At 35.7% G+C, this 12,025-nt stretch overlaps 1 protein-coding gene and 1 pseudogene across 1 annotated transcript; one reads left to right on the forward strand and one right to left on the reverse strand.

Moving 5' to 3' along the window:
- Nucleotides 1-95: 95 nt before the first annotated feature.
- On the forward strand, nt 96-9,219 carry LOC123921091 (folate transporter 1, chloroplastic-like). The gene is made up of 11 exons (XM_045973487.1): nt 96-325; nt 524-603; nt 971-1,047; nt 1,502-1,568; nt 1,935-2,113; nt 2,666-2,739; nt 7,884-7,994; nt 8,374-8,445; nt 8,571-8,591; nt 8,683-8,750; nt 9,033-9,219. The coding sequence occupies exons 5-11, from the start codon at nt 1,996-1,998 to the stop codon at nt 9,163-9,165; spliced, it is 597 nt and encodes a 198-aa protein (XP_045829443.1). The 5' UTR covers nt 96-325; nt 524-603; nt 971-1,047; nt 1,502-1,568; nt 1,935-1,995; the 3' UTR covers nt 9,166-9,219.
- A 102-nt stretch (nt 9,220-9,321) lies between these two features.
- Nucleotides 9,322-11,285, reverse strand: LOC123922820 (annotated as a pseudogene).
- Between the last annotated feature and the right edge of the window lie 740 nt (nt 11,286-12,025).

Consider the following 12,025-nt stretch of genomic DNA (forward strand, 5'->3'; position numbering starts at 1 on the left):
GTGGCTAGAATTTCCAAGTATTTTAAAATAAATAAATAAATAAAACATGATGTGGATTGGAGTTTGTTAGACAGTTACTGGAGTGTGTCTGAGCTACCAAATTGCCAAGTTTCTCTCGTCACAGGAACAGTTGGTTAGATTGTTAGAGAAGTACAAAACCATGCTTCAATTATTCACATTCTCCATTTTTCTGTTCTCAAATCAATGGAAGCAACCAAGCGCCGTGAGAAGTTGCAATGGGAGTACCCCGTCGCCAGCTTAGCTTCCAAATTCACCTTCATAACCATCAGTTATCCCCTCGACCTTGTCCAAACTAGGCTTAAAGGTTTTCTTTCTTTCTTTCTTTCTTTCTTTCTTTCTTTCTTTCTTTCTTTCTTTCTTTCTTTCTTTCTTTCTTTCTTTCTTTCTTTCTTTCTTTCTTTCTTTCTTTCTTTCTTTCTTTCTTTCTTTCTTTCTTTCTTTCATTCATATAAATCATTTGTTTCTTCTTCTTCTCATACCCTTTATTTGATTGATTTTGCAGTTAACGATGGTCGACTCTTCTCTCAAATTCCTAGATACAACAACACCGCTCACGCCATTTTCACCATTGCTCGCTTAGAGGTTTCTGTCTCTTTTTCTTACCTTTCTTCGGTTCAACGATCATGTTCATGGATTTTCGCTATCACAATACTAGTTTTAGTCACTATTATAATTTATAAGAAAGAAAGATAAATAAATTTACACCGACATGCAATGACAAATTGATGATTTCTTGTTGGATGCTTGTGTAAAATACACCGTCAGTGCATAGTTGTTAATATGTCTGTAGCTAGGATCATAGGCTTTGTGTCCTTTGTTTTCACTTATAATTAATTAACAGGTTTGGTGTTAGTAAATTGACATCTTTTGTGAATTAATATAGGAGAGAAACTTCTGGTGTATGTCATACTATGAATGTGCTACTTAGGTGCTGTGGTTTATTTTGCAGGGATTGAAAGGGCTATATACAGGCTTCCATTCATGGGCTCTTGGGATAACTATTTCAACGGGTTTAGTAGTCTTATAGTAAGTAGTTAAAATTTTAACCTTTCATTTTTACATTTGATGCTCACTTGGAAAGAATGATATATTAGGATGGCAGACTCTTTATCTTTGCATCCTGATATATTAGGATAGCAAAATCGTATGATTTCACGAGTTGGCTCGCGATTTTGACTACACTGCTATGCATCACTATTCATAATTATCTATGGACTACTTTTCGGCATTAGTGTTTGTATCATTTGACCTTGTACAGAACCTGATAGTTTCATTTGATTTTTTTGGAATATTGCATTGCTTGTTTTTTATCATGTCGAAGGATTGTCCCCCCTCCCCCCGTATTTTAACTTCACTGGAGTCCTTATATTTCTGATACCATGTTAGATATTGTAAACTATCCTAGAGAAAGAATTTGAGAGAGACTAGATATGTTTGATGTTTGAACAAAGTCATCACCTATCTTTTTATTATTTTACAGTGGTAGCGTCAAAGCTAAACAAATACATGATATGAGCAGTGAGGAGATGTTTTTTGCAGGAGCTTTGGTGAGTGTTCAAAAATACAATATAATGAAACTTGGAGTAAAGTCTCATAATATCCTTAGGTTTTGCCACATTTATAATTCATAGTAAGATATATGGATGGATTATATGTTGTTCAATCCTTCTAGCGTTTTGTATTTATTTGTTGTTGCAACTTGGAGTAAAGTCTCATAATATCCTTAGGTTTTGCATTTTGAACTTTTGTTTCTGTTCGGCCCAAGGAGTCGTGAGAAATACAATGAAATGCTTTTGGTAAAATTGTATTAGATGAATTTTTTTATGAAAATTGTTGCTTGAATATTATGTGAGGATGGAACTAACAAACTTTACTACTGTCTTATCTCTGCATATATTTGAGATATTGTTTAGCTTTCAAAGTTGGATGTTTAGGGCTCCAAAACCAACCAATCTTATGGTGGCACATTCATGAATGGTTTCCTTCACCTGTTGTCAGCTTTGCTTGTGCACAAATCCTATTCTGGTAGTGAAGACAAGACTGCAGCTTCAGACGCCTCTTCATCAGGCACGGCCATATTCTGGGCTATATGGTATGCTCTCCATCTTACATTAACTATATATTCCGAACTGTTCACTTTCGGGTTAATTTTGATTATGTTCATCTCTTTTCTACTCCGGCTCTACAGGTTAATTACCTATAAATCAGCTTAATTATCATCTTTTACACAAACTTTCTTAACCTCAATCATTTTAACCAAACTGTGGTACACAACACAATAGAAATTAGTATATATACATTGAAAGATAGCTCATTTTCACTGACTGGTTCAATTGGAGTCATAATATTTGGGGGACTTTTATCCTTCTCACCCAAAACAATTCACGGGAAATTTTATATTATATAACACCACTATATGTGTTATAGACTATAGTATCTATATTCAGTCATTAATTATTACTTGGTAATGTATTAAGCATACACATAACACATTCATCCCATTTCTCTAAAGTTTCAACTACCTAAAAGCTAAAACATGATAGTCATTATAGTATGTATCCTTTGCTTATAGTGGTTACATTCATCATTATACCAATTGCTAACATGCCATGGTATATTTTTTATCTGTATAATCAAATATCAGATGCATTTATGACCATAAAGAGAGAAGAAGGATTCAGTGCACTTTTCAGAGGGATTGTTCCTGGTTTATTTGTGGTATGTTGCTGGCTCTTGTTATTGTTCCTGTTAATCTTGGCACTTAAAATTATAATTGCACATTATAATGTGTGGAATTGAGCTTAAATAAAGATAAAGGTCTTAAAAGGCAAAAAAGATACAAGATCAATTATGAACACTTCAATTCAATATGCTAATTAACCTCATAAATTATCAGAAACCTCACATTAGATTCTTCCAACCAATAACTGCCAAGCTACAATTAGAATTAGTTTATTGTGTAATTTTCACATCGCCACTAGCCATGTAAGCATACTTTGTCTGCGATTATTTGGCTTGCTAACCATTCACGAAATTTCATCTGTTCAAATTAAAAAGTCATGCATTTAGGACCATTGGAGGGAAGAAGGATTTAGTGCACTTAACTGAGGGTCTTTTTCTAATATGTTACTTGCTCTTGTATTTTGCCTGTCGATCGTGCCACTTGAAATTTTAATGGAAGATTAAATGTAATATGTGAAATTGTGCATAGATAAAGGTCTTTCTTTTCAAATATTTTTCTAATATTTATCTGTATATACAAGAGGAAAAACAAATATAATCCCATACTATTAGGACCATACCAAGTAAATGAAGAATCTGCTGGTCATTTAATATCATTCATTGGGTGGACTATACCTGTGAAAACTGAATATATTATTATATTTCAAGTTATGAATAATTTACAATCACTAATGTGTTTATATAGGCTATTCTAACCTAATGGGCTCATGAGCCAAATACAAATTACTAATAGAAGATTACTCATAATAATAGAATATTTACTATTTATTTACAACACTCCCCCTCAAGCTGGTGAATGAATATTTATCATTCCCAACTTGGAAACAATTCTTTCAAAGTTATTGCCGTTCAGCCCCTTAGTTAGAAGATCTGCAAGGTTGCCTTGGGAAGAAACATATGGAGTGCAAATTAGACCACTATCTAATTTTTCTTTGATGAAGTGTCGGTCAACTTCAATATGTTTGGTCCTATCATATTGCACTGGATTATGAGCTATGCTAATAGCAGATTTATTATCACAATAGAGTTTCATTGGTTCATCACTCTTTATCCTCAAGTCTTCCAAGATGCTTTTCAGCCATAGTAATTCACATATACCTTGTGCCATTGCCCTGAACTCTGCTTCAGCACTAGATCTGGATACCACACTTTGTTTTTTACTCTTCCAAGTCACAAGATTTCCACCTAAAAAAGTGCAATATCCTGTAGTTGATCTCCTATCCACAATTGACCCTGCATAGTCAGCATCAGTATATGCTTCAAGTCCCACACTTCCATTTCGTTCGAACAAAATTCCTCTACCTGGAGTTCCTTTCAAATATTGAACAATTCGGAGTGCAGCTTGTAGATGAATCTCCTTTGGTTGGTGCATGAATTGGCTGACCAAGCTTACAGCAAAAGCAACATCAGGTCTAGTATGTGATAAATATATTAGTTTGCCGACCAATCTTTGATACCTTTCCTTATTAACCGCAACATCTTCTTCTGCATTCCCCAACTTTATATTTGGATCAATTGGTGTACATGCAGGCTTGCATGCTGTCTTGCCAGTCTCTTGCAAAAGGTCGGTAATGTATTTTTGTTGGGATATGAAAATTCCTTTCTTAGAGTGAGCCACTTCTATTCCCAAAAAATACTTCAATTTTCCCAAGGTCTTAATCTCAAATTCCTTGGCTAAGTGTTGACTTAACATTTGTTGCTCCTCTTCATTATCGCCTGTTACGATAATGTCGTCCACATACACCAATAACACTGTGACTCCCCCTGACTTAGAGTGTTTAACAAATAAAGTATGGTCTCCTTGACTTTGTTTGAAGCCCAAACCAACCATAACTTTGGTGAATCTTCCAAACCAAGCTCGTGGTGATTGCTTTAGTCCATATAAAGCCTTTTTTAACTTACACACGGTGTTGGCAGCAATATCTTCACGATATCCAGGGGGTACATCCATGTAGATCTCTTCTTCAAGTTCTCCATGAAGGAAATCATTTTTTACATCAAATTGCTGCAAGTTCCAATTGTAATTAGCTGCTAAAGATAATATCACCCTAACAGTGTTCATTTTTGCAACTGGAGCAAATGTCTCAGAGTAATCTATTCCATAAGTCTGAGTGAACCCTTTGGCTACCAATCTTGCCTTGTACCTCTCAATAGATCCATCAGCCTTGTATTTTACAGTGTATACCCATTTGCACCCTACAGGTTTCTTTCCATTTGGTAGAGAGACCAATTCCCAAGTATTGTTCTTATCAAGTGCCTCCATTTCCAAATCCATGGCTTGTTTCCATTTCCTGTCAGACAATGCCTCAGACAAGGAAGTAGGTATTGTGGTAGTGTTTAGACTTGTGAGGAAGGCTTTATGGGTAGTTGATAATTGTTCAAAGCATAAGTAATTGGATAGAGGGTAAAGTGGCTTGTTGGTGCAGGTTCTAGTATTTTTCCTATGGGCAATTGGGAGATGTAAATCTTTAGAGTCTACTGGTGTTATTTCTCTGGATTTTGGGTTTTTATGTTTTATCAGAATGGATTCTGGTTCCCTTTGTATGGTTGAGCTAGATTCTGGTTCCTGGGTATGAGAAAATTCTGAAATTGAATCACTAGAGTTTGAAGGGTCAAGGAAAGTTACCTCATGTAATGTTGGATCGGACTCATGGATATGAGTAGATTCAGGAATGGTCTTTTTTCTTGTGTATACTAAATTCTTCCCATATCTCACATCAACACCAACATTTTCATCTTTCTCAGAATCAATTTCAGTCTCAATATTGTCAACTTTAGTTTCAATATTTTCAAGATCAATTTCAGTCTCAACATTGTCACCTCTAGTTTCAGCCTCAACTTCTGGCCCGAAATTAAGGTCAGGGAGTATAAGAGACTCATCTTCCTTACTTGTGCTCTCCCCCTGAAGATGAGTTTCCCTCTGAAAATGAAAATGAGCCTCAACATTGTCTGAAAATGAAGAGGAGTTTGAATGAAGTAACTTTCATGTTCATGGAAGGTGACATCTCGGGAGACAAAGAATTTATGAGACGGTGGATGATAACATTTGTAACCCTTTTGGGTGGAAGAATACCCTATAAAGACACACTTTAAGGCTCTAGGATCAAGTTTCCCTCTACCATCACTATGGATATGGACGAACGACTTACACCCAAATATTCTAGGAATGAGATTACAAGAGGTGGACACATCAGGATAAAATGAGGATAGAACCTCCATAGGAGTTTTAGAGGCAAGGACACTAGAAGGTAAACGATTTATGAGATACGATGCGGTTAAAACCGCCTCTCCCCAATACTTCTTGGGAACCTTATTTTGGAATAATATAGCACGTGTTTGATCTAACAAATGCCTGTTTTTTCTCTCAGCAATCCCATTTTGTTGGGGTGTTTTGACATAAGAGGACTCATGAATAATACCCTCTTTTTGACAAAAGGAATTAAGTCCTTGATTGAAGTAATCTTTGGCATTATCAGACCTGACCCTCTTAATACTCACTCCAAACTGGTTTTTTACCAATGAGAAAAAATGTAGAAACACAGAGGTAACCTCAGACTTTTGTCTTAGTAAGTAGACCCATGTAACCCGAGTGCAATCATCGATGAAGGTTACAAACCATCGAGCACCTGATATATTTGGAACATTAGAAGGACCCCACACATCAGTATGAATTAAATAAAATGGAGAAGTACTCACTTTGTTACTGACCGGGAAAGAGGCACGTTTGTGTTTAGCAAGTTCACATACCTCACAACAAAGACTCTCAACATCTAAATTTTTAAAAAGGAAGGAAATATTTGTTTCATGACTCTAAATGAAGGATGACCAAGGCGACGGTGGTATAGAAAGACTTTCTCCCTGTTGGTCTTAATTGATTCCGAAAAAAGTGAGTTGTTGTTGTTGAGTGGATTTGGGGGGAGATTTTGGTTATCCAAGTAATAAAGACCATTCAATTCTTTCGCATTTCCAATTATCCTCCCCGAATGCTTATCTTGAAAAACACAAGCATTGTCATAAAAAATAGCATTACATGATAGGTTTTTGGTGAGTTTTTGTATGGAAATTAGGCTAAGTAGACAATTTGGGAATGTGAAGGACATTTCGTAGGATTATAGATGGACTTATTTGGATATCTCCTTGACCTGCTACAGTTAAAAGGGTACGATCTGCTGTGGATATTTTCTTGTTACTGGGACAAGGTGAATAAGTGGAAAATTGTGTGGGTAAGGGTGTCATGTGGTCAGTGGCTCCAGAATCCAGTATCCAATATTGGTTATAGGGTTTATCCGAAGCATTAAATCCAACAGAAAATTGAGACTTACCAAGAGAAAGTGGAAACGGAAACATACCTGAATATGCCAGAGAAGTTGTAACCGTTGTTGGTGTCTCCAATTCACTAAGAAAAGATTTCAATCTCTTTATTTCATCTTGGTTGAGTGGAACAAATCCTTTTTTTGACATATTGACCGATGTCATGTGATTGTCTTAATAAGGAGAACAAAATAGCAAAAAATCCAAGTTTTTTTTGAATGAACAGTGACGCACAGTACTGCTATGAACAGTACGCGCGTGAACAGTGTCGTGGATGAACAGTACCGCGTGAACAGTGATTTCGCAACTGTTTGCGGAAACTGCAATAAAGGCAGTAGTAACAAATCCTAATCCTGCAATGAAGGCAGTTAGGGTTTATGACCGCAATGAAGGCGGCTAGGGTTTATGCGGAAGCAAGGTCCTCAAAGAACGAGAGCTCTGATGCCATGTGAAAACTGAATATATTATTATATTTCAAGTTATGAATAATTTACAATCACTAATGTGTTTATATAGGCTATTCTAACCTAATGGGCTCATGGGCCAAATACAAATTACTAATAGAAGATTACTCCTAATAATAGAATATTTACTATTTATTTACAACAATACCATATGATAATTTGTTGTTGAAGTGTTTTGGTTTTGTTATTTGTCAAGCTTTTTATGGATTATTTATATCTGATGACACCATTTTAGTTTTTAAATCTTGATAGCCACTGACTATATTAAAGGATTGACAAAATCATGATTTTTATTGTCTACTTGTTGTTCATAGAGAGGTTGCTTGACTTTGTGGGGTTTGGCAGGTCTCTTATTCTGCTATTTACTTGACAGCATACGAGAAGCTTCGTAAAACTATTGTCGATTTGAAGACCAAAGGAAGTAAAATACAACATCAAAACCCTGATCAAATCTTGGTAAGTTATTGGACCTTGGAATTCTGGGACATTTTAAATGAGACAAATGCATATCATATAAATCATTTGTGACAAGCTCATGGCTTTTTAAGACATATTTTGAGTCGTGTATAAATGTTTAGGTTGTCCAATAACATTATGACACGTGTAAAAGATATTCCACATACGCAAAATACAAAATGCAAAAGGGGGTAAACTTCGGGGGCTAAATCCGAGCATTTGAAAGTAAGGGGGCCAAAATAGAGCAATTGGTAAACCTGGGGGGCCAAAATTGCATTTAACCGAATAAATATTTTCATTTGAATGTTATATTAAAGTACTCAAGGTATTTTCCGTGATTTACATATGCCATGTTTTGATATTTTATTCCATTCCCCAGAATTCTGTTGATTTTGCTGTTCTTGGAGCAACAACAAAAGTTGCTGCAAAACTCCCAACCTATCCATTTAATGTACGTGTACAACTCTCTTTCCCCCTTGTCTTTTGAAGGAGAAAAATTTGGACTCTTGTGTCCTTAAACATAATATATCAATCAAAGAACAAGTTGCTTACTCATGTGGCATGCTGTTTTTTCAGGTTATACGGACTCGTTTGCAGGTACCAGAGTGCGGACTCATTTAGCTTATCTTTTAATTGTGTGTATCTTTATGAATCTCAGAGCTAGACTGAAACTTCTTTCTCTCTGCAGCAACGACCTGATGGTGATGGGATACCAAGATATAGAAACAGTTGGCATGTTGTCAAAGAAACTGCACGGTACATATTTAAACCCACCAACATCTATTTTGCAACATTTCATTAACAAACAAGGAAATGTGAAACTGGGTTAGGAATGAGATAAATGTTATTGATAATCGCGTTTTTTAGACCGTGGCAACACAACATGTTGACTCTCATGTAACACTGTCGACAATGAATTATAAAGACTGTTGTTACTTTTGTGTGCATCCATAGACCATAATCCATATTGATATGCTCTTGATAATTTTAAATTGTGCCAGTCATTTTTGCATTGTTGATTACGTTCGGTTCTTGCAGATTTGAAGGTGTCCGAGGATTTTACAAGGGAATCACTCCGAACCTTTTGATAAACATTCCTGTTGCTTCAATGACATTTATTGTTTATGAAAATGTTCTAAAATTACTTAAACTGGCTAAAAGGAATGACTGATTATTTTCCTTTTACTTTATGATGATGATGATGATTTATTCTTTCTTTCACTTTTATCCAGTGTCCTAATTTGATACTGTATTTATTTATAGCATTGAATAATTACCGACTTTTCACGTCACTTTTTGACGATGGGCGAAATTTCAGTCTAACATATGTAAAAACAACACATAAAACATTGCATATAACTTGTCTTAATAAGAAATAGTTCTGCTTCTGTACCACAAACTAAAACAAAGGGATTAACAATACTTATAAATTGAATGTCTCAAACTGTTGAAGATTGCCTAATCCAAAGATAATTTACTGATGAAGGAAAGGATTTCCTCTGAAACTTGTTGAGCTTTCTCTTGATGTATATAGTGATGGCCATCTAGTATAACCACTTCGAGGTTAGGAACAAGACTCTATCACCTTCCACAAAATCTTTTGTACCACTTTGAAAACCAACATCTTTGTCTCCAGCAATAAACTTAGTTGGAACTGTTATCTTTGATCCTTGCCATGGTGCCAGAAGCTCCCAGTTTCTGTAACCATTGAGTGTAGCAAAGGATTCAATAATTGTCATGCATTTAACAATTATAAGTAATCAAAATAGACTCATCCAGAAGCCTATTACTTTAGTAGATTGTAACATTTTCTGCTTTTAAAATTATCACCTAAAATATGATTTGTTGTAAAATATTAAACAGAAAACATATATAAAAAAAAAAAAAAAAACGATACTTACAAGTCCATTGCGCGGTAGTAATTGAATGCGCCTGTGAAACCAGATTCTTGGAATTTGTCTGCAAAGACCACGAGTTCTTCCTCAGTTATCCATGACGGCAAAACCGAAGGAGTTGGCAAGAAATCGATAATCTCCATGCCAGAAGGAGCTGCTATAAAATGTGTCCTAGTAATGAGTAAAAACTTCTTCATTACTGTCGAGAAATCATATCTAGCAAAAGCTCTCTCTGCGCGACCTGGTTCCTGCCAACCACAAAGCACACAATTTCAATGAGAATTAGTGTAAAATATAGTTCTTTGATCTTTAACTTTGTTAAGCCATAAAGGGTACTCTACCTGGAATTGGTAAACATGATTTCCATCTCCATATATTTTTCTTATAGTTTCAACAGTTTTATCTGTTGGAGACCTAGGAAAGTAAGGAACACCTAGAGCAACAAATCCCTTCACTCTATCAGGCCTAAATAGACTTAGGTGCCATCCAATGTTTGCTCCCCTATCATATCCAACTTACTCAAAAGAGAGAATAAATTAGTAGGTGAAACTCGATAATAACGAGTGGAGTTGAAAGCGCAACAAATGTAGCAGCAGAGGAGTGAAATTGTAATTTGGACCATAGTATCTAAACACTGCATTATACTCTACTATCAGAGATGTAAACACAATTGGTCAAACTCCGTGATCAATCATTCATTCATTTGTGTTATAACAAACAACAACCAGTAACAAAAAAATAAAATAAAGAAATGCAAATCGCAAGCATCGTTTGTTCACATAATTTGGGAAAGTGTCCATACGTCTGCGACTACAAAACAAATATAGTTCTGTATTATTACTTGAAAGAATACCTTGACCCATACTTTAAGGGGGCTATCGCCCCCACCCTAGTCACCACCCTACAACAAAAAGTTGGGCCTAACTCGTGTTTGGGCCAAATACAAGTTCCGGTGAAAAGGATGTTTCCCTCGCCCCTCTTCTGTGACTATGAGCCATACTCAATGGTTTGTGTTCTTGTGTGCGTTTGCCTATCGATTTTCTTTAGACACGGATTTGTTATTCTATAACTATATAGTTTCCTTTTTTAAATTTGTAAGTGTACAATTATTAAACTAAAAAAAAAAACTATGAAATTAAAAATTTGAAACATAGAGATCCATACAAAATAATTGGTTTTGAAATACATACCTGTTGTTGCCAAAATGATCAAGAAGACCAATAAGATCACCAACGATGTGATGAAGAGTTTAGGAATTAGGATTTAGAGGAGAATCAGAGTCACCATATCCTCTTAAATCAGGTGCAACAGCATGATAACCATATCCTCTTTTCGTCACGTTTGTTTTAGGAATTGAAGTTACCTTATCATATATGGCAAACATATTGTATGCCATTTTAACCTTGATTGCGGAAATATACAAGCGGGTCTTTGAAATTGTAGGGCGGTTTCAAGAAAAATACTAAAGTCTTTAACAACATTTTTGAAAAGCTCCAAATTACCAAACTCATTCCCAAGCAACAAATGGGTTAAGCTCAGGAAATTTAGGCTTTGAACACTGGTAGGTTCGGGAGTCCTCAATTGTTATATGATATGATGCATACCCATTATCCTCAAAGGATGTTTGGACACTATCTCCACTACATGATTGAATCAACATATTCTTTTTTGATGTGTCTTTTAAAATCCTAGCATGCACTTCTTCACTATGACAATCCCTATCATCAACGTCACTGTCAGGTTGTAGATGGAATCTTCATCATTAGCATAGTCCTCACTAACATGGTGCTCAGAATATATATATATGCATGGTACATTCATTTGAGCAAACTTGCTTTCATGGGAGTACAGCGTCGCCCGCCAGCTTAGCCTCCAGATTTGCTACCGTAACCAACAAGCATCCTCTCGACCTTGTCCAAACTAGGTTTCAAGGTTTTCTCTCAACTCTTTTCATATAATTTGTTGCCTTAAATATGTTCTTCGTTCATGTAAGCTTAACCCCTTTAAGTGATCTCAGTTACCCCGAAGGCGCATTAGTCTCCGCAATTGCGTGCGGGGGATATCTTTGGTTTACAAAAAAAAATGCTTATGTGGCAAATAGAGGTCCACACGGCACACTATGACGTGACAAGTGAC

The sequence above is a fragment of the Trifolium pratense genome, linkage group LG4, assembly GCF_020283565.1.
Source record: "Trifolium pratense cultivar HEN17-A07 linkage group LG4, ARS_RC_1.1, whole genome shotgun sequence".
Lineage (NCBI taxonomy): Eukaryota > Viridiplantae > Streptophyta > Magnoliopsida > Fabales > Fabaceae > Trifolium > Trifolium pratense.